Raw genomic sequence first — 23,418 nt, forward strand, 5'->3', positions numbered from 1 at the left:
AGATATTACAACATGCAGAATGCCCTTCAAAGCTGGTCTCCTGCCTTCCTACAGAAGATAAAAACAGGCACTATTCTGATACAATAAACACAATTGGATAAAAACCAATGAGTTTTAGCACAGTAGTTTTTGAGCGGTCTTCATGAATGTTGGAGTAGTCTTCATGAATGTGAGACCTCGAGTTCAAGTCCTAATTGTATTCAACTGGACCCAAAAAAAAAAAAAGAAAAAAAAGAAATGGGATAAAAATTGAACTAGTTAATTATGCCGGTAAAAGTTGAGAAGGTTATAAATTATACCCGTGGTTATTTACAAAGGAAGATTACAACAAATGCCCTCCACCTCTTTTCCTCTTCTAAATTTTCTATAGTTTTCACAAATGTAAATTTACAGTATGAAACACATCCATCATCCATGCTAGTCATCCATCATCCATGCTAGCCAGAGTCACATTAATCCATATGAAAACAAGGGGAAAAAAAATCTAGGAAGTCTAAAAACAAAACCCAAGAAGCACAGCTCATTAGGGCCAGAATTATCTCCACCCCAACCCAATTTTTTTTTAATGAACAAATCAATATACCAAGGAGACAAGGCAACAACCTAATCCTTGCCTCCAAAAAGAATACGCATCTAGCCCCGAGAGCATGTCCTCAATGGCCAACCAAGCTCCAAAATCCCTATTCCTAAACCCTACATTCGAACACTATAACTGTCACTGTCACCACTGCAACCCGCCCATCCAACCATGCAAAAATTGTTACAAGCCTCAGAATTCTTGTTTGTACTTCCCCACTCCGGAATGTATTCTTCCATATTGCCAACAAGTTCCAGCAATATAAAAATGGCCAATAAGAGCTATACAAAAGAACTATGCCCAAATGTCAACCAACCTAAACAAGTCGATGCTGTCGTAAACCCTTTCCAAAGTGGGGTTGCATCAGCCTGACATACAAGCCGTTCTTCACCATCAAAGAATCATGGGTCCCTTCCTCAACTATTCGTCCTCCATTTAGAACCACGATATTGTCAACATGCCTCATCATTGCAGCCCTATGTGCTATCAGAATGGTTGTTTTGTTTCCCATAATCAGTGTATCTAGTGCCTCTTGCACCACTCTACTAGATTCAGATTCAATGGAGGAGCTAGCTTCATCCAATAACAAGATGGGTGCATTCTTCAGCACCACTCGAGCAATTGCAATTCTCTGCTTCTGTCCTGGTGTCAGGTCTACACCCCTCATTCCCACATGTGTGTCATAACCATGAGGCAGGCTGCTGATGAAATGGTGAGCATTTGCTATTCTTGCAGCCTCTTTCATCTCAGCTTCGCTAGCGTTGTGTCTAGCATATATAATGTTTTCTTTTATGGTTGTTGAGAAGATAATTGGTTCCTGCTGAACCACACCAAGGTGGCTTCTTAACCATCTCAAATTATAAAGTTTCAAATCTCGCCCATCAAGCAGAACCTGACCAGCAACTGGATCATAAAATCTCTCAATTAAAGAGATTATAGTGCTCTTTCCAGAACCTGAAACTCCTACCACAGCTACAGTTTGACCACCATTAACTTTGAGACTGAAATTGCTCAATACCAACACTTCTGGGCGAGTAGGATAACAGAAATCGATATTTTTCAACTCGATGCTCCCATAGACATTAGGTGGTTTCAGTGCTGAGTTATCATCTGGATCAATTTTGGGCACTCGATCTATAATTTCAAATACTGAAATGAGAGATTTCCGCCGTTTAAGAATGTATGGAGCCAATCCAAAAGGCTCAACTAGTGCAAATGTTGCAAATGAGAAAACCATGTACTCCTTGATGGCTGTAGGCAGATCCATATAATGATTCTTTACAGAATAAGCAGTGTACCAGAGAAGAAGTGCATTACAGGCAAATAGAAGAAACTGTGAAAAGCCAAATGCAAAACCAATAGCCATTCCGTGTAAAAAACTCTCTCTGAATATTTTCTTCAGTTGCAATCTGTAGAGCTCCATTACTTTGTTACCAGCACAGAATGCTACAACAGTGTAAATGTTTCTAACAGCATCCTCAAGGACCAATGATGCCTTCCTGTGCATCTCCTGGATGCCCCTTGAAAATCCAGCAAGCCACAATTTCTGCAATATTTCAGTTGGAAGCCATTCAAAATTTGAGCAGAAAAATAAGATATTAGAATGTGTCATTATCAAGTTGTCAAAAACCAAAAATGCAGATAGAATTGAAGTTTAGTTTCTGAATAACTTATACATCCAAGAAACATGAAGGCAGTTAGACTGGCATGATCACAATATCTGTTGCAAGGATGGCACAGACCAACAGATCATGCAAAAAGGAACTCATCAGTCTTGAAAACATAAGCAAGGAAACGAAACACTAAGACAAAGAACATAACAATCTGAAAGGTTGCAATAGCATTCAACATCACACAGAACATAACAATCTGAAAAGCATTCGACATCATTTTGCTTGGATGACATGTTCACTCCAGTGTATGCATAACTGGGGGAAAAGCATGACAATTATAAGAAATAGGATGATCCGCACCATTTGCTCATAGTGTTATGACAAGTACGACTTTGTGATAGGAATAACATCTAGGGATATCCTGTAAAGGAACTCCACTCATTTAGGTTGGAGTAAAGCTCAGATCAGAGAAAAACCTTTGGAGAGAATGGAATAGAGAGTGAGGGGAAAAAGTGAAAAGAAAATGAGCAGTTGGAAAAGAAAGAGAAGAAGAAGAAGAATCCAGAGAGAAAATTAAGACAGAGTTCGGGAGTTTCTGACTTTTCATTTGAAGTATCACAATGCATTATAATTCCAGCTCGCACCTCGTAAACTCAAGCTCACTAATCACTCAAGTTACAATGGACAAACTGACCTGTCAAACAACCTTACTGGCAACTCCTTTGCTTCCTCTTCTTCATTCCTTAACACACTAAAAAGTGAACTTCATGGTCACACCAAGCGACCAAGATGGTGTTTCAGAAGTTCAAGTTCACACTTTGTTATCAAGGACCTATCAGAAAATTCCTGTTTGTCTATTCAAATTCAAAATTAAAATAATAAACTAAAAAGAATCAACATCTGGAGAAAATGGAATGAACCATCTAGAAGAAAATAATTGCAAAACTGAATTTGCCATCTTGTAAAAAGCAGCAAAGAGATATGTCTTGTTTAAAGAAAAGAACTAGAGGAAAATGACTTGAAAACTGATGACAATGACATTAAAACTCCTGGAACCAAAATTTACAGAATAAGCAACCATATGATCTATTTCATTGGCATGGAGCCAGTAACACAGATCAAAAGAATAATGATCCACAATATGGTTCATTCCAAAAACAAGAAATATGAATGTAATGAGTAAACAATCAATTAAATGATATCAAGTTGAAAAATAGAAAGAAAATATGCAAACCTGTGCAATTGCAGAAACCATGAGAATTGGCAAGGTTGCCAATGCCACGAGAGCTAATCGCCATTGAAGCAGCATTCCAATGATTATAGCAACAACAACAGCAGCACTGTCCTGTATAAATATTGAAAGCCGGTTGCTAAATGCTGCTCGCACAAATGTAGCATCATTAGCCAACCGCATGGACAATGTGTCGGCACTATTCTCCTCTTTATCAAACCAACCAACTTCATTGCGCAGCATTGCTGTTGCATAATGGGCATTGGGCAGTAACAAGGTAAAATCAATATAAAGGAATTTCTATTTTGTTATTTTCTATTCTCAAGCACCTAGTTACAAGATTAAGGACTATTTACCTGAAAACATCATTCTCCGGATTCGTTCAGTCATTTTTTCACCCATAATACCAAAATAGAAGTGCTGCAAAAAATTTGCAACAACTGTCACCACACCCATGCAGGCAATGATCAAGCACCACTTGTTTACATCCTGCCGCAAGTGAGGATGTTCAGGCCTATAATAAGCGGTCACTATCAGCGCAATAACATAAGCAAGAAGTGGATTAAGAGAACCAAAGATAGCAGCTCCAATGCTTCCTAAAACAGCATAAAGCCACTCTGCAAAGCTAAGTTCTGCCAGCCTCCAAAAAGATGGTGCTTCCCGATGCTTTGTATCCTTTGCATCCTTACATGTAGTTGGAATATCATCCGAGTGACTATGAGGCCGACTAAAAGTCTGTGAGTGGGAACGTTCATTTTTAGGATCAGAAGTCAAAAGGGGCGATACAGGTGATTCAGGATCTGACCCATTTGATGTTTGCCGATTTGCAGACTGGACATCAATCTTGGGTAACTCTGGTAGTCGCATTTCAAAACTATCCTGTCTCCTTATTGATGGTTCTTTATCAGCTGCATCCAAGCGACAACCATTTTCCATCATTTTCTCTGGTGGTGGACTCAGAGATTTTGGTGATTCTTGCGAGTTAAAGGTGCCATCCATAGGCCGAACTACACCTGGAACTCTCTGAAGAGATGGTGATTTCATCATTTTAGGAGACGATGGTTCTTGGAAGCTGTGACTGGCAGAAGAATCCGTTTCAATTTGGAAAGCAGCAGTCTCCCTATAATTTCTAGCTGGCATCCTGGAGAAAGATACATGTCTCAAAATCATGTGTTTCAGCATACGAAAACACTTTCACTACTAGTTAAACTACACTTCAAAAAAGAAGCTGCACACACATGAAATTTTGTTGCAATAAAGACAGTTTGTTCTCAAGCTATACCTCCTTGGAAGTTTTGCAGCTTCTTCACATTTGAGAAGCTCAGCATATAGACCATCCAGGTTTAATAGTTCATCATGTGTACCCATTTCAACAAGCTGACCTTCCTCCATTACAGCTATGTAATCAGCATTCCTAATAAGACTAAGTCGTCGAGCAATTATTATGGTTGACCGTCCCAACATGAGGAGATCTAGAGCCTCCTGAACTGTTCTCTCAGCTTCAAAATCAAGTCCACCAGTAACCTCATCAAGCAGAAGAATTGTTGGATTCAACAGCACCGCTCTAGCAATAGAAAGTTTAATTTTCTGTTCCTCTGTCAATGCTAAACCAGCTCTACCCACCTGTAATGCACAAGAATTAAATTCTCAAAAGATTGGTGATGCAGTCAAGGAAATTTAATTTTCATTGTAAAATTAGGAATTCTAAACTCTTATATTATTGCAATTTAAATTTTCATTGTAAAATTAGAAATTTTAGGTTTCTATCTGGCCGCCACTGCCAAATTTCGCCCCCTTTTTCATGTCTCACAGTTAAAACAGGTGATAGGTGACCACTCTGTAGTGACTGACTTACCCCGTGAAATGGCTGTGGATGACCCAATTCCCACTCTTCCCGAATCTATTTTGGCTCACAGAACTTTTGCAAAAGGTGGTACTTCAGTCCCTCAAGTTCTGTTTCAATGGTACGGGCGTCCCATAGAAGAGGCTACTTGGATTGATGTGAGTGACTTCAGAGGCCAATTTCCGGACTTCAGCCTTGAGGACAAGGCTGTTCCAGCAGAGGGCAGCAATGATACACACCCAGAGCCTAGTGAAGGAAGAGGAAGAGCCAAAAGAAAATGGAAGGTCTACTCTAGAAGAGTCAAGAAAGTTCTAGAAGATGGGATGACAGCTACCGCTCAACAGAATGGGGAGGATATTTCGGGAATGCATGTGAAGGGGCTAACAAACATGTAAATGGGAGGGAAAATCTGTATTAAGAGTAGTAGCAGCATGTAAGGGGTATGCTGAATAGTTATTTGCAATTACTAGCTTTTGAAGCTGGGTGGGCAGTAGACATTCTGCCAGGGAAATTCACTCTTGTGTTGAGACTGAGACTGATTTCCTTGTTATTCAAAACAATTCCTCCTTTCCCAACCCTGTTTCCTCCTTCCTATTCTCTGGTTGTTGTGTTTGGCTAAGTGCAGGTCCTCAATCTATCATAGAAGGACAAATGGGCCGCCCTGCTGCTGGAATTCGGCTGGCTGGGGTGGCTTCCATCATCAAAATGGCCTAAGCCATTTTGGTTTGGTTTGCCAGTACTTAAAGCCCTTCATTTTTTTTCTTTGCTTTGCAGATGTTGGAATCCTCCACATTACAACATTATCAATTAAGGACATTTATATTATTTAGGAAATAGTATTTTATTTTATTTAAAATTATGTTGATTTTTGGATCCGTAATTAGTATTTTCTTAGTTATGATTCCAGATCCCAATAGTAGCAGGATTAATAATTCCACTAAATACCTATGTTCTCTACTTATTTTGATAGACTATAATTATGATTATTATTGATATTGATAATTAATAAAGTTTTGAGAATTTGTTTCTCTGCCATTTGTGTTCTTGGTTTACATCAATTGGCCAAAGGATAAATAACAGATGACACAGGTTCAAGCAAAAATTTATTCTTGTTAGTTTCACCTGTGTCTCATAGCCCCTCTCAAGTGAGCTGATAAATGTATGCGCATGTGCTATTTTGGCTGCTTCTTCAATCTGATCCAAAGTAGCATCTCGTCCATATGCAATATTATCTTTTATGCTCAAACTCAGCAAGGCAGGTTCCTGGGTGACTAGTCCTATTAGGCTTCTGAGCCATTCCAACTTCAGGTTTTTAATATTCTCTCCATCTAAAAGAACTTCTCCTGCACCATAATAAAGAATTAAAAGCCATTGTTAAGGAAATTCAGTGAAACCTTAAGTGAAAAATAATGAGTCACAAGGAAATACCTAAGTTAGGATCATAAAACCGCTCCATGAGGGGGATAATACTGCTTTTCCCAGAGCCATTTCTGCCAACAAGTGCCACAGCCTTTTTAGCAGGAACAGTGAGGTAAAATCCACTCAAGATGGGGATATCAGGACGAGATAGATAGCTAAAATATACATTCCGAAACTCGATATTTCCTTGCACCAACACTAGGGTGTTTCCATCTTGATTAACTGTGGAGGAAGATCTGCTTATCATCTCATAAAGTCTATAAGCAGCAATTCGTCCTTGGTCAAATGAATAGAAGTTTGTCGCTGCTTGATTTAGCCCACTGTGAAACACAAAAAAGGGCAGATAAGAACATGTTACAGAAGATAACAGCACCGACAAGTAAGAAGAACAAGACACTTACAGGCCGCTCAAAATTACAGCAAACAATGCTGTTATTATTTCACCACCATGAGCTTGCTTATGCGTAACCAGGAACCTTCCTACCCATAGTTGTAAGGCACAAGAACATATTGCAAGCCCATATGTAAACCCAAGTCCAAGTCCTTGCACAAGACTAATCAAAATACCATATCTCAGAGTTGCTTGCAATGAGGTTGCATAAGAATACTTGGCCAATGTTTCATTTGTAAATGCATACAAGGTCCTAATATATGAGACTGCCTGCGTAATGTGAGAAATCATTAATGAATGTATTGTAGCTCATTTCACTAAAAAGAAGCATGCTGGATAAATTCTACAGTAAATTCATCAAAGAAAATAGTAAGAAACAAAGTATATACATTGCAAAGACAGTTGCCAATGCTATGAAGCCAAGTACCCAGGTTCCATTACATGGGCCACCATTAAAATGTATACACATTGCCTGTTGAACCTCACCCAACTTCTGCAAGTTGAGGTTCTAGGTCTAGTTCCTCTAGCGCATTCAATGTTATTAAGGCAAGGAGCGACACTAAGGCGATAGGGTACCCTATGGCCTTAGGCAAGAGGTGGGAGGCAAGGACAGGGCCTTTTTGAAGTGAGGCACCACCATAGCCTATACATATACACACACTTCTACCATAAAATTATCATACTCTTAACTAGTTTAATAAATAAAAAAAACATTATTTGCACGCATAAAATAATAAGGTTATAGAAATGAAATGAAATTTTAAAAAAGATTAATTAACTCCACTTTATTGGGGTTCAAGGTTTAGGGAGAAATAGGAGAGAAGGCTAAAGGAAAAAAAGAAAAAAAAAATTGAAAGAGGCACTCCTCAGCACCTAGGCAAGAGAGGCACTTGCATCTTAGGAGTGGGGCACACCCCGCCCAACGCCTTTTGGCGCCTTTTATAACACTAAGCACATTGCACCTCAGGCATACCTTTAACAACTATGCCCCCACCATTATTCATCAGGATTAAACTAAACCATTTAGTTTGTAGGATCGTCTCTTGTAGTGTTTTTTGAAAGAGAAATGTACTAAACTAAACCCAATTTATAAGACATTAATCACAAAATATTGTTGTATGAAGAAGAAAAAACTGAGACAGAATTCAACATATGCAAGGCAAGAATGACTTTTGTAGCGAGATAGAGACAGATAGTCATAATTAAATATTAAAAATACTGACAAAAAAGAATCCTTTCATTTCCTTTATGAGAACTGGGGCCCTTTCTTTTTCCTTTTTCATTATTTTTTTTGGGAGGTTAGCGCGGGTGGTTGTAGAGTTATCGAGGTAAAACATGAAAAAAGAATAAACCTGTTCAGCAACGCTAGCAGCTTCTGCATATGCATCTTGAATACTCTCGGCAAGCCTGTGAAGAAATATATTTGATATGCCTCCAGCAGCAACAATGAATGGACCAGTGGCTAATGTTATAAGGGCAATCTGCCAGCAGTTGATAAATCCAATAACAAGACCACCAATAAATGTTGCCATGTTATGAATATAGTTTCCGACCTACACCATCAACGACCTCTCAACAAGTTAGATAAGATATTTGTGAAATTCAGAACATGTAGAATAATACATCTCTAGGATACCTTTTCACTAAGAGCAGACTGAATGAGCAACACATCACTCAATACTTGGCTTACAATGTCCCCATTGTTCCCATAGGTGTCGAAAAAGCTCATGTCCTGATTAAGTAATACGTGAACATAGTTGGACCTAATAACAGCTGTCTGACGCTCCCCAGTCAAAATCCAGCACGATACCTCTATTTCAGAAAGCGAGTTAGCATCAATGGCAACAAAGAAGAACAATAAATGAGAAGATAACAGAAATAATTATGATAAATATGTAAAACTTACCAATCCAACCAGCTGCAAAAACACCCACAGCTATATAAACAATGGTTAAAGATAGCTGCAGAAAACAAACATCTTGGTTAACAAAAAGAGGCCAAATCCACTTGAAATATAAAAAAACACTTTTAAATTGACTTTTAGAATAAAGGAAGCCAAAATATCATTCTTCCCCTTCTCTCTACACAAAAAAAAAAAAAAAAAAAAAAACCAAGAGAGAGAGAAAGGAAGAATAAGAAGATTGAAAGAAAGAAAAAGGAAAAACAGAGGGAAGGAAAATAGCTAACAACATCATCAAAAATACCCTAAAGAAGAAATGAAGGTATCTATCTGTCCTTGACTTGTGTGCTGATATCAAATGAAGATTCAAGTCCAAGTTTCAATCATTGAAAATCAAATTTTGAGATATGTAAACTCCTAGCCAAAATAGGTGATGGGCACAAGATCCTCGATTTTTTATCCTTGTGACAAATGTGCCTGCATAATAGAAACTTGCCCATGCAACACCGGTTGAACCAAACACTTTTTAGCACATGCCCATAAAAGTAAAGCAGATCACCTTTTTGTAGGTTAGCTGGTGATAACTTACATTTGGGCATAATTATGGCGTTTGATTAAGAAAGCTAAAGAGTTAGGGAGAGCAACAGCAACAGTTTTTGCTCAGGTAAATACTAGAGCTCCAGTTCGAGGGTGGAATTTACTCTCGGGCAATTTTTCCTCTGAGTTTTAGAAGGAATATTGGTTCAATGGGGGTGGCTTAAACACTGGGTGAAGATAGCAGAGTCTTTATTTTTATGTGACGGATATACAAATTATTGTGGAAAATATTGAGTGGGAATTTGATAGGGATATGGATGATGTATTCTAGCGAAGCAAGAAAATTATGGAAGATCTGTCCAACTCAGCTCCATTCCATTAGAGTGATTCCTGGATGAGTGTGATGCAACTGCTAGGAGAATTATATATAGGAAGAGAAAGGGTAGACTAGGAGGCATGAATTGAAACTACAATTTTCCAGCTAGCATGGCTCGGGGGCAGTGATCTACTGCTGGTGTGCGCGAGGGATAGTCTTATCTTGTAAACACCTGGAACCATTTGGGTATTTTGAATAAAATTCTTTTCTTCTTCCTACTAACATTTCTTTACTTTGTTCTTATTTGTTATTAATTCAAGGTTTTGAGTTTCTTTACTCCATCAATTAGTCCAACTGCCATTAGAATGCCATACTAGAATGGAGAACATGACCCAATCATTGATGGAATGCCGACTCACTCAAATAGAGAGGAACACAACCAAAATGGGGGAAAAACTCACAACATTGAAATTCAAACAAGAGCAGCAGTTTAACAAATTGGAAAATTATCATTACCTCCCTCACGCAAATCTCTAACCAAAATTTTAGCTAGCATCTACCAGTGACGCCCCTCCTATAATATCCAACTCTCGCACTCTGTTTCTCAAAGAAACTTCCTTGGCAGCCAAAACACATGAAAAGCCTCATTTCGATGGAACTAATCCACAAGGTTGGATTGCTCAAGTGGAGCAATATTTCGCCATCCACAAGACAAACAAAGAAGTTAAAATTTATTTTGTTTGGGACAAATTTAAGGGAGCCCCTCTCCTTTGGTATCTTGAGCTTCAACATCGACATCCTTTACTTACTTGGCCCCTGTTCACAGCAAAGTTGTCGCAACAATTTGGTGGGGACAACAATCCCACATACACTACAAATCTTGTTGAGAAGTGAGAACTTTCTGCTGGGTTTGGTAATTGGGCATGTTGATGGTCTTGTCTCCAGCGTGACACAAGGAAATGAGCTCTCCAATGTCCATTGCATGCGATACTCCTTGCCAGAATCGCGCGAAACCTTAAAGACACAATTGTAGTCGCATGACTTCACAGAGATGACAGGTACGAAGAATTTCAACAGAGGCAAGGACTAAAATCTTCACAGTGGGACACAGGTGAGAGACTTGGAAGGACCTCTGTTTGGGAAATGGGTAGGGATGATGAAGGATGGTGCTAAAGGTGGACTGAGATTTCTCATCGTTGGGTTAAGGGCAAAGGGTTTCAATGGCACAAATCAGGTAGTTAGCCCATTGCACAGCAACCCAACATGCACCAAGCCACAATATTTACTGAGACCACCTCCAAAGCCTCCTAATCAGCCTTGTTTGGATGGGAGTAAGTGAGCTAGAGAACTTCAAGTTACCAAGAAATGCAAAAAATTGACTTGTTTAATTGGGAGTAAGTGTCCACTTCCTAGGAAGTGAAAGGCCATTTTTTCTCCACTTTCCAATAAGTTACGTACTCTAAGCTAGATAACTTACTTCCTAACAAGTAGAGTTCCCAGGAAGTAGTTCATTTAAACCAAACAAGGTCTAATAACCTAGCCAACCATTTCCCTACTCCTTCCTTCACTACCATTTCCAGCTATAACTCTTTCACCTCCTTCGACAATATTTCAGGTTCCCTTACCTAAACGACGAACCTTGAAACCACAGCCCCAACTAAATAATTACAAAACAATGGAGGCCGTGGCAGAATGGCAACCAATGGAGAGCACCAATACCAATTTCATCCAACAGGAGTTGCCATCATTTTCTATTGCTACAATTTCTCAACTCATAACAAGAAAATTGAAGGGATTGGTTACAATATGCTCAATTACACCGCTAACAGATAATGGGGAAGTCCATAATGGCGGGCCACACAACCTCAGTCATCCCTTTCAACATCAATGTGCTACTTTGTGGGATTCTGCAGAGATGCTGTTACATGATGCTGGGATTATACTAGAAATTCTTTTCCTAGTTCTCTTCTCCATTGTAAGGTTATTTTTCTCCAATAATGCAATGAACTAGTTTGCTCATCCATACGTAGCTTTCATGATGTTCATTCCCTGCTCACTTGTTGGTGTGTTGATTCCAAGAACTATTTGGAGTTCTTTAATTCCATGTTTTGTGCATATAGTATACTCAACTCAACTAAGCCTTTATCCCAAAAATTTGAGATCGGCTATATGGATTCGCTTTCTCCACTCTAAATGACTTTGGGTTAAATCCTCAGAAATGTGTAATGCTTCTAGGTCATGTTGTACTACTATCCTCAAAGTCAATTTAGGTCTACACCTTTTTTTCTTTCTATCTTCTAACCTAATGTGCTCTACTTGTCTAACTGGAGCCTCCGTATGCCTACGCTTCACATGACCAAACCACCTCAATCTCCCTTCTCTCAACTTATCCTCAATTGACATGACTCCTACCTTTTCTTTAATACTCTCATTACGGACTTTATCTAGTCTAGTATGGCCACTCATCCACCTTAACATTCTCATCTCTGCAACTCTTATCTTAGACGCATACGACTCCTTCAGTGCCCAACACTCACTACCATATAACATAGTCGATCGTATGGCTGTACGGTAAAATTTTCCTTTCAACTTATTAGGAAACTTGCGATCACATAAAACTCCCGTGACACGTCTCCACTTCAACCATCCGGTTTTAATCTTATGGCTAACATCCTCCTCACATCCCCCATCTACTTGAAGAACTGAGCCGAGATATTTAAAGTGATTACTTTGGGACAGTACCACTCCATCCAAACTAACTCCTTCCCTATTACCAGTTTGGCCTTCATTGAACTTGCAATGCATGTATTCTGTGTTCGTTCTACTTAACTTAAAGCCCTTTAACTCTAGAGTACTTCTCCAAAACTCTAGCTTTCTATTGACTCCTTCTCGCGTCTCATCTATTAGAACAATATCATCCGCAAACATTATGCACCAAGGAATACTCTCTTACATATGTTTCGTCAATTCATCTAAAACTAATGTAAAAAGGTAAGGGCTTATAGCTGATCCTTAGTGTAATCCAATTGAGATCGAAAAATCTCGTGTCCCCTCCCACTGTGCGCACAATAGTAGTTGCTCCTTCATACATATCTTTCAATACTTGTATGTACCTAATAGATACCCTCTTTTGTTCTAACACACTCCACAAGACATCTCTTGGAACACTATCATAAGCCTTCTCCAAATCAATAAAAACCATGTGTTGATCTTTCTTCACATCTCTATATTTCTCCATCAAACTTCTAATGAGAAAGATTGCTTCCATAGTTGAACGACCGAGCATGAAGCCAAATTGATTGAGAGAGATAGAAGTATCATAACGTAGTCGATGCTCCACAATTCTCTCCCACAACTTCAGAGTATGGCTCATAAGTTTAATTCCCCTATAGCTTGAGCAACTCTGTATGTCTCCCTTATTTTTAGTTAACCATGCCACTCTCATATCTCCCAAACATTTACACACTTCAATTGGCATTCCATCGGATCCACAGACTTTAACCACTTTCATTCTCTCAAGTGCTTCCTTTACTTCTAAAGATCTAATCTTTCTAGTATAATTCACATTCTTTTTTATTGTTCTATAGTCTATATTCACGCTATTACCATTTTGACTATTATTAAAGAGATCATTAAAATAATTTCTTCATCTTTCTTTAATGTCCTTATCTTTCACCAACACTTTTCCTTCTTTATCCTTAATGCACCTAACTTGATTGAGATCTTGACATTTGCTTTCTCTCCTCCTTGCTAATCTATAAATATCTTTCTCCCCTTCTTTAGTTCTAAGTTTCTCATATAACTTTTCAAAGGCCTGTGCTCTTACTTGACTAATTGCCTTTTTTGCCTCTATCTTTGTTATCTTGTACTGTTCATATGCCTCATTATTATCACATTTAGGTAATTTCTTATTCCATTCCCTTTTTCTCTTCACTGCCTTTTGTACTTCCTCATTCCACCACCGTCTGTCTTTTGAGGGTAGTCCATGTCCGTTAGACTATCCAAGTACTTTTCTAGCTACTTCTCTAATCTTTGATGCCATCTGTATCCACATATCATTGGCCTCCATATCCAGCTTCCATGCTTCGAACTCGAGAAGCTCATTTTTGAACTTCACTTGCTTTACTCCTTTGAACTCCCACCACTTTGTTCGAGCTACACTATTTCTTCTGACCTTACTTGAATCGTTCCTAAACTTGACATCCAAGACCACTAACCGATGTTGACTTATTAAAGCCTCCCCTGAAATGACCTTGCAATTCTTGCATAGAGCTCAATTTTTCTTCCTAGTTAAGAGAAAGTCGATTTGGCTTCTATATTGCCCACTTTTGAAAGTCACTAACTATGATTCTCTTTTTATAAAGTAAGTATGTGCTAGTATTAGGTCGTACGCCATAGCAAAATCCAGGATGTTTTTTCCCTCCTCATTTCGATTGCCAAAACCAAAACCCCCATGAACATTCTCATAACCTTGCCTATCACTTCCTACATGTCCATTCAAATCTCCACCAATGAAAACATTCTCTTCATTCAGTATGCTTTGTATTAAATCATCCATATCTTCCCAAAACCTTTGTTCACTCTCACTATCTAGTCCTATTTGTGGAGCATAAGCACTAACTACATTTATTGTTTCTCCTACTAGTACTAACTTTACTAGTATAATTCTATCTCTTACTCTTTTCACAGCTATTACAGCGTCTTTCAATTTCCTGTCTATGATTATACCCACTCCATTCTTGTTTCTCTCCTTTCCGGTAAACCACAGTTTGTACCCTGAATTACCCACTTCCTTACTTTTCTCTCCTACCCATTTAGTCTCCTGAATGCAAGCAATATTCACCCTTCTCCTTTACAAGGTATGCACAAGCTCCATTAATTTTCCTGTAAGTGATCCAACATTCCAAGTACCAACACTGATCCTCCTCCTATCCTGTTCCTTCCTAATTGGTCTCCTTCTATGATATCTTCTATTGTTTTCTATGTCTATCTTGTGTTCTATTCCACTATCTGTTCTACTATCTGTCCTATGGACTAACTTCTTTACTCACACCCATCCATAATGTGGGAACCCTTGCTCACTTAACACCACACCGGGGCGCCGGCATGGCGTGTCGCTTTCGGTGAATGCCCTACACCCTTGCATATTTCTCACTACACCCAGGCTCCGATGTAGCGCGTCGTAAATAGAGGACGCCCCAACGTTTATATCATTTGAATCTATATCATAAGGTGTAACAAAATTTTTACACTGGTTGTCGCCTACCGCAACCCTCCTCCTTTATCCAGGCTTGGGACCGGCTAAGCGCAAACTACTTAGGCAGACTTTTTGTGTATATAGTATATTTCAATGAATTTCTTATCCAATTTTTTATCAAGAAAATGGGTATGAGGGTACTTTTCCTCCACTATATGGATTTTATATTATTGATAATGTAGTGAATGCTAATGAAAATAGGATTGTGGACTCCAAGTATGATTTTTCTGCAGTGAATTCCAATTATGTTTGTCTTAGGAGCTCCATCAGAATTATTATGGCATTTTGTGTCATGCATAAAATGGATTTGATCCAATTTAATCAAAGTGGCATGCATTCTCAATTTATTGCATTATATACATTGATGGAGTCATTAGGAGGATTATTACTTGAATTACTTCTATGGTGTCTCCAATACAACCTTGAGGATAAGGCTATTTTTAAGGGGGTGATACTGATAGGTATGTGGATGGTGTATTCTAGAGAAGCAAGCAAGTTCTGAAAGATGTGGCCAGCTCGACTCCATTCCATTAGAGTGATTCCCGAATGCATGTGATGCAGCTACTAGGTGAATTATATACAGGAAGAGGGAGGGTAAAGTTGGGGGATGAATTGAAACTATAATTTTCCAACTAGTATAGCTTCGGGGTAGTGATCTACTACTGATGTAGAGGGATAGTATTATCTTGCAACTATCTGGACCCGTATGGGTATTTTGAATAAAATTTTCTTCTTCCTACTGCAATTTCTTCACTCTTTCTTATTTGTTAATTTCTAGTTTTGTGTTTCTTTACTCTATCAGGATTACTCAAAGGGTCATTATGTATGTACTATTATTCTCACATGATGGAAAAGACAATTTATTGTTATCCGTAGACATAGGCTAGTATTTAGTCAAATCACATTAAAAATTGTCTCTTTTATTTATTTTTTTTTTCTATTGCAGTATTTATATTTGAGCCAACCGAAAATTTCCCAACAAGTGATACCAAGGACGAGTTCAAAGCCCAGTTTGTAGCAATATTGTATACAACATTTGTATATGGGTGTTACTGCTCATGTATATAGAGAAATTCAAAAGATAGCAAGCAGTTCATCACACTTCACAATGGAAAAGTTTGATGGGAAATAAGTTTAACTCTTTAACCAAAAAGAGTGAAGGATATTCTCATCCAATAAGGTATGGCAAAGGTGTTGAAGGGAGAGAAGAAAGGAAAGCCTGAAATAATGTCTAATGCAAACTGGGAGAAGCTTGGCAAGAGATGTGTAAGCACGATACGGCATGGCATCGTTGATAACATTGTGAATAATGTTATTAATGAAGACTCTATTGTGAATATCTGGGAGAAGCTAGACAAAGTTTTATATTTCCAAAAGCATGTCCATCGTCTAACAAGTTGCACTTAAAGCGAAAGTTGTACAAACTGAAGATGGTAGAGAGTGGCAATCTGGTGGAGCATTTGAACAAGTTCAATGGGATTTTAAGTAAACTAGCAAAAGTTAATATGAAGATTGAGAAAGAAGATAGGGCTTTATTGCTTCTTACTTCACTCCCCGACTCATATGAGAATTTTGTAGAATCATTGCTGGGTGGAAAAGACACTTTGAAGATGGAGTATGCACAAGAAGCTTTGATGTTTCGCGAAACGCGAAGCAAAAGACTAAAGTCCAAAATGATGGTGAGATATTGTTGCTTATGGTACAAGTCAGCAAGGATAGTCATCTGACAAAAATGGATCTCAACAGAACAAGTCTAATTCAAAAGTTAAATATGATGTTCAATGCTATTGATGCATAGAGTTTGAACATATTAAAAGAGATTGTCCAATAACTAAGAAAAAAATGGAGGAACACGGTAGAAAATGTTCTATGGTACTAGACCTAGGATGAATTTCATTAAAGCGTAACACAGGAAAGTTTCATTCGTGAAGGAGGCAAAGGAAAAAAACAATTTTTTGTGTGTGTTTCTTTTTATTTATTTCTTTTTATGTAGAGAATTATTGGAATTAAAAAGAAATTAAAAAAGGGTGCAAGTGGCCATGTGAAGAAATATTTAAAAAACAAAAAAAAAAAAGAAAGAAAAGAGTTACCCAAGTGAATAGACTACGGCCCATGTGATTGGCGGCGCGAAAAAATTAAAATGTGTTGGGAAATTTTCAGGCAGCCCAAATATAAATACTGCAATAAGAAAAAGAAAAGAGAGAGAGAGAGAGAGAGAGAGAGAGAGAGACAACTTTTAATATGATTCGATCAAATACTAGCCTACGAACAGATAGCAATAAATTATCTTTTCCACTATGTGAGAATAATAACACATACAAATATTGTAGTGACCCTTTGAATAATCCCACTCAATATTTTCCATAGGTAATTTGTACGTTCCTTGTATAAAAATAAAGAGCTCACCATCTCTATTCAGTGTTTAAACCACCCCAATGAAGCAATGCTCTCTCTAAAACCCAGAGGAAAAAAATCCTGAGAGTAAATTTCACTCTCAAACTTGAGCTCTAATTTTTACCTAAGCAAACACTCTTGCTCTTGCTCTCCCTAACTCTTTAGCTTTCTTAATCAAGCCCTATATTTGTACATAAATGGATATGTTGGCACCAGTTTGATGCCAAATTGCATTTTAATTTCTTTACACGGCCAATCATACGAGTCATCGTCTATTCACTTGGGCAACTTTTTTTTTTTTTAATTTATTTCTTCACATGGTTACTTGGCCATTTGCACCCCTTTTTATTTCTCTTTAATTCCAACAATTCTTCACCTAAAAAGAAATAAATAAAAAATAAAAACACACACAAAATTGTCTTTTAATTTACCTCCTCCTTAAATGAAACTTTCATATGTTATACTTTAATGAAATTCATACAAGGTTTATACATCATCATCCAATACCATAGTACATTCTCTAGTGTATTCCTCTACATTTTTCTTATTCTTTGGATAGTCTTTTTTTATATGTAACTCCGCCTAAGTAATTTGCGTTTAGCCGGTCCCAAGCCCAGATAAAAGAGGAGGGTTGCGATAGATGACAACCAGCGTAAACATACGAAGGTTCCAGTTAGACAAGTAGAGCACATTAGGTTAGAGGATAGAAAGAAAAAAAAGGGGTAGACCTAAATTGACTCGGAGAAGAGTAGTACAACATGACTTAGAAGCATTACATATTTCTGAGAATTTAACCCAAAATCGTTTAGAGTGGAGAAAGCGAATCCATATAGCCGACCCCAAATTTTTGGGATAAAAACTTAATTGAGTTGAGTTGAGTTGAGTTGAGTTGAGTTGAGTCTTTTTAATATGTCCAAACTTATTGCATTGATAACATTAATCATCTCTAACTTTTGATTTAGACCTGCTCTGTTGAGATCCATCTTTGTCAGACGAATATACTCGCCAACTTGTACTATAAGCAATGAATATCTCAACATCATTTCGAACTGCAGCTTTGTCCATCCTCCAGATTTTGTAAGACATCAAAGCTTATTGTGCATGCTCCATTTTCAAGGTGTCTTTTTCACCCATCAATGGCTCTACAAAATTTTCATATGAGTCAAGGAATGAGGTAAGAAGCATCAGCGTCCCATCTTCTTCCTCAATCTTCACATGAACTTTTGTCAATTGACTTAAAATCTCATTGAACTCATTCAAATGCTCCACTAGATTGCCACCCTCTACCATCCTCAGCCGACCACTTCCGCTTTAAGTGCAACTTGTTGTACAGGCTTTTGAAAATATAAAGCTTTTCTAGCTTCTCCCAGATATTCACAACAGAATCTTTATCAATACCATTATTCACAATATTATCAGCAATACAAAGTTGTATTGTGCTTACATATCTCTCCTTAAGCTCCTCTCAATGTATATCAGATGTTCTTCCAGGCTTTCCTTTCTCCTTTCCCTTCAACACCTTTGCCAGACCTTGTTGGATAAGAAAACTCTTCTTTGCTAAAAAGTGAAACTTATTTTCCCATTGAACTTTTCCACCATAAAGCTTGATGAATTGCTTGCCGTCTTTTGAATTTTTTTGTATATGTGAGCAGTAACATCTGTATACAAATGTTATACACAATACTACTACGAATTGGGCTCTAAACTCATTCCTTTTGAACCTTTGGCTTCGATACCACTTATTGGGAAATTTCTAGCTGGACCAAATATAAATATTGCAATAGAAAAAAAAAATTAAAAGAGAATTTTTATTTTTTTTTAATGTGGTTCGACCAAATATCGGCCTAAGTCCACAGATAGCAATAAATTGTCTTTTCCACTGTGACAATAATAGTACATACAAATATTGTAATAATACTTTAAATAATTCCCACTCAATATTTCCCACAATAATTTGTATATAGCTCACCTAAAAATAAAGACCCCACTATCTCCACCCAATGTTTAAGCTACCCCCAATGAAGCAATAATCCCTCTAAAACCCAAAGGGAAAAATATCATGAGCAAATTTCACTCTCAAACTGGAGCTCTAATATTTACCTAAGCAAATACTCTTGCTCTTGCTCTCCTTAGCTCTCTCTAGCTCTTTAAATTTTTTTAACCAAGCCCCATAAACACAAATGGATATGTTGGCACCAGCTTGATGCCAACTATGCATTTAATTTCTTTGCACCACCTATTCACTTGGGCAATTTTTTTTTTTTATTACATTTCTTCACTTGGCCGCTTGCACTCATTATTATTTCTTTTTAATTCTGACACATGCAAGCTATTTTCAATTTTTAACTTATCCTAGACAAATATTCATTATTGGATTAAGGTAAACTATTGATAAAGGACAAGTTACAAAGTCATGCTCACACATACACAACATATCACAAACTATCCCTTCTGCTCTTCCAGGTCAAATTCTCTCCAAGACCAAGCAATCATCTCACTCTCTCATATACACAGGGACACAAAAACAAAATTCTGCTCCAGGAAGCTTTATATTTTAATTAAATAAAATAGTTAGAAGTGTCAAGATGGAAGAAAATCACCCCTATTAGCAGGTAGGAAGGAATACTCCCTGCATCACAGGAATCCCCAACTCTGACCAACTAAGGACCCTTTCATATTTGTATGCTTGTGTAACTCCTACTTGTATGTTAATTAGTAATATATTAACATTTTTATTGGCATTTTGGTATAACTACTATTGAATCAAAATTGCAATACAAAAGGAAAAAAACCAAAATGAGCAGAGCATATTGGTCCCCAAAAGGATGACAAAGGGGAAAATTTATCCTTGTTAGGGTTGCAAGGACCAAAATTCACCATCATAGGGACAGAGAAAGGAAATGATCCAACATCTTCCCCCCACCCTGCTACCACTCCTAGTTTGCCAAAGGCTCCAAGCACACAAAGGCTATATCACATTGCTTTATCGGTCACATCCCTATGTAACATTCCACAAAGCTCAAGCACAAGCATTTTTAAGGAGACCTTAGAGTGGACCTTGAAGGTCTAAGATTTTTTTTTCCCCAAATTTACTCTTGGTCAGATTTACTTATATCCTATGTACTATTGGATGCATATGGCTTTCGTTGAACTAATCTTTGTAGTGATCTTCTTTTTAGTATTGACGTAGCTTGAGAATAGAATTTGGAGTTTAACATATAATCTTGCTTGTGAGATTCACTGCACTCTAGTGTGCATAGAAACATGCTAAACTAGTCTCAACAGTGATGTTCTTTGCATTATTCATGTTTCATTAAGAATTTTCCATATTTTTGTATTCAATTGTTATAATTTATGAATTGAAAATATTACGCAAAATTTTACACATATTTTAAGAATAAATGTGAGCCACACATCCCTTGAGCATCCACTTGCACCTCATGCCTAGGCCACAAGTATGTTGTGCACCTTGCATCTTTGACAACTATTATATGTTTAAGAATATATATGAATGGGTATCCACAAGTGTGAGGACTTCAGGGTCAACACAAAAGAATTTCTTAACAAAGTTTGCTTGCACCAAGGATAAGCCTAAATGAACTGATAAAGTACACATAAGAGGATACTACTTGGTGCATGCATTTTGCTAATGACATAGATATAATAGATGAAATTGACATGAGTTGAAACAAATCTTAAAGGTTTGGAGATAAGCACTCCAATCTAGGAAGCTAAGTTGAAATGTAGAATCAAAATAAAATATCTATACGTTCCAACTTTTGTAAGTGGAACTGAAAGAATTGCGATCAATCTAGATGGAGTAGAAGTTTTGAAAAGCAATTGCTTTGGTACCTAGGTTACATCCCATAAAGGCATAGGAAAATTGATGAAGATATCACACTTAGGATGAAGGCAGAACGATTGAAGTGAATAAACATGGCAGTGTCTTAAGTACTCATAAATGCCCCACTAAGTTCAAGGTGAAGCTGTCCAAGCCTGCATTTGGATAGCAAAAATGTGTGGTTGTGAATGTCAAATATAACTTAAATACAATTTCTAAATGCCTTTAATCAACATATTCAGTAGTGTTTTTCTCGGCAGTAACTACATTAGTAGCTATCAACCTAACAAATGGAACAAAACTTAAAAACATTAAATCATGTAATATTTAAGATCAACAGCAGAATCATAAAATTCACACAACTAAACAACATCTTTTCTTATATTCAAATGTAAATCTGCTTCTCATGCAATTGTCACTAGAAAAGACCTATATTGTTTTCCAATTACCAGGAAAAGGAAATAAGTCCTATCAAACTACAGAATTCCAAGGGCCTGTTTACTTGTGGAAAACAGTTTTCTAAGAAAACTCCAGTTTTCATTTTCTATGAAAAACAAAGAAGAACATAGAAAATGTGTTCACTTACAAATAATAGCAAACGACTTTCTAATTCAAAGAAATAAAAAAAAAAATTCATATCTTTCATAATTAAAAAAAATAAATTATCATAGAATATTTGAAAACTGATTTTAATAATTTCTAATATGTGCTATCCATTTATTTTATAATAAAATAATTAATATTTTTATCATTGTAAATAAATATTTTTCTAAATAATTCTTCAATTTTATATATAAAAAGTTATAGTTTAATTTAGTTATTAAAAAAAAAAAGTCATTGTTTTCCATTTGGAAAACATAATTTTTGTTACAAAAGAATACAATTGTTTTCCAAATCCCAGTTAAATTTTGAAAAACCCGAAACTAAACTAGTTTTCAGTTCTCCATTTGAAAAACAAGCACATTTAAACTCGAAACTCTAGTTTCTAATTTGTTTTCACATAAAACTTTTCCAGAAAAGTGCCCTAATTTTCCACCAGTGAACAAGGCCCAAACGTCTCAATTTCCAATTCTAAGTCCCAAATCATTAATTTTAATTAATCAGCTCATCAAGCAGAGCTAAGTATCAAATATGCTTTTCTCAGGTGTAAATTCGCCTGAACTCAACAAACTCTAGAAACCAATAACTCAAAAGCTCAGCTTACTTTCATTTCCCACATTTCCTCATCATCAAAGAAAACACAAACGCTATTAAAAATCTAAATTTGCAAGCAAAAAAAATTTAAAAAATAAAACCATCCACACTCACATCTTTTAACCTCTCAAATCGCTCCTCAGGTCTAGCAGGACCATCAGGACCAATCCGCATAACCTCAACGATCTTCGCAAAATAGTGCAAGAAAACAACAAGCGCAGTGCCATGGGCGGCAGCAGCAATCGAACCAACGATCATGATACCCCAGTCAAGCCGGTCAGCACAAGCCAACAACTGCGTGAACGGAACAGCAGCAGGGGGCGGCTCAAGTTCCTCAGGCTCCTCCATCTCCTCCTCCTCCTCCGCCTGCGCCGCAGCAGCGGCTGCGGCAGCCGCCTCACCACTGGTATCCATATACGGCGAAGGCGACTCCGGTGGCTCAGAGACCTCAGAAACGGGCGTTAACGGCTGTATATGCGGTGGGGACCATCCAAACAATCCCCTAGAGATCATCATCTTGAAAAACTTGAGAGATTCACTGGTCTATGCAACTTCTCTCACAGAAAAACCCCAATTAATTCCTGTCCCTCTAAATTTAGCAGCAGATCCGCTAAATTTAGGGGAAAAACAAATGCACTTTGGGGTTTCTAAGCTCAGGGTATGATTTTTGTGCTCTTTTATTATTATTATTATTATTTTTTCCCTCTGGTTTTGGGCTTTGGAAAGGCTGAGTGAAGATGGGGGTGAGTGAGTCAAAAGAGGCGGACAAAGAGGAATGTTGACCCTCACCAGCGATAGCACCAATAATCCTCGAGTGATAAAGGGCGCGTGAATGCACCGCTTTCCGTTGTTCTTATTTTTGTTTTTGTTATATTACAGTTCGGTTAACGGTCAATTGCCGGCGA

General features: G+C 37.5%; 1 protein-coding gene across 2 annotated transcripts; it reads right to left on the reverse strand.

The window, feature by feature from the left end:
• Nucleotides 1-262: 262 nt before the first annotated feature.
• LOC110643062 (ABC transporter B family member 20) lies at nucleotides 263-23,327 on the reverse strand. 2 transcript variants are annotated; one of them, XM_058151704.1, is made up of 12 exons: nucleotides 22,628-22,766; nucleotides 21,331-21,474; nucleotides 8,981-9,035; nucleotides 8,711-8,886; nucleotides 8,427-8,627; nucleotides 7,085-7,344; nucleotides 6,693-7,003; nucleotides 6,387-6,607; nucleotides 4,704-5,044; nucleotides 3,778-4,562; nucleotides 3,425-3,666; nucleotides 263-2,123 (listed from the first exon to the last, which is right to left on the reverse strand). In XM_058151704.1, exons 4-12 carry the CDS (start codon nucleotides 8,801-8,803, stop codon nucleotides 894-896), a joined length of 3,684 nt encoding a protein of 1,227 aa, XP_058007687.1. In that variant the 5' UTR covers nucleotides 8,804-8,886; nucleotides 8,981-9,035; nucleotides 21,331-21,474; nucleotides 22,628-22,766; the 3' UTR covers nucleotides 263-893. The 2 variants fall into 2 exon arrangements, with proteins under 2 accessions (XP_058007687.1, XP_058007686.1); XM_058151703.1 differs by lacking the exon at nucleotides 21,331-21,474 and having other exon boundaries at nucleotides 22,628-23,327.
• Nucleotides 23,328-23,418: the final 91 nt, after the last annotated feature.

The sequence above is a fragment of the Hevea brasiliensis genome, chromosome 8 (assembly GCF_030052815.1).
Source record: "Hevea brasiliensis isolate MT/VB/25A 57/8 chromosome 8, ASM3005281v1, whole genome shotgun sequence".
NCBI lineage: Eukaryota > Viridiplantae > Streptophyta > Magnoliopsida > Malpighiales > Euphorbiaceae > Hevea > Hevea brasiliensis.

Bases quoted from the DNA above. Each gene is read 5' to 3' on its own strand.
- LOC110643062 (XM_058151703.1), bottom strand. From the start codon at position 23,029: ATGATGATCTCTAGGGGATTGTTTGGATGGTCCCCACCGCATATACAG. The intron at 5,045-6,386 runs GTGAAACTAACA...TGTGCATTACAG, and splicing joins AGAGGGGCTATGAGACACAG to GTGGGTAGAGCTGGTTTAGC. The intron at 2,124-3,424 runs GTTTGCATATTT...GAAATATTGCAG, and splicing joins TGGTTTCTGCAATTGCACAG to AAATTGTGGCTTGCTGGATT.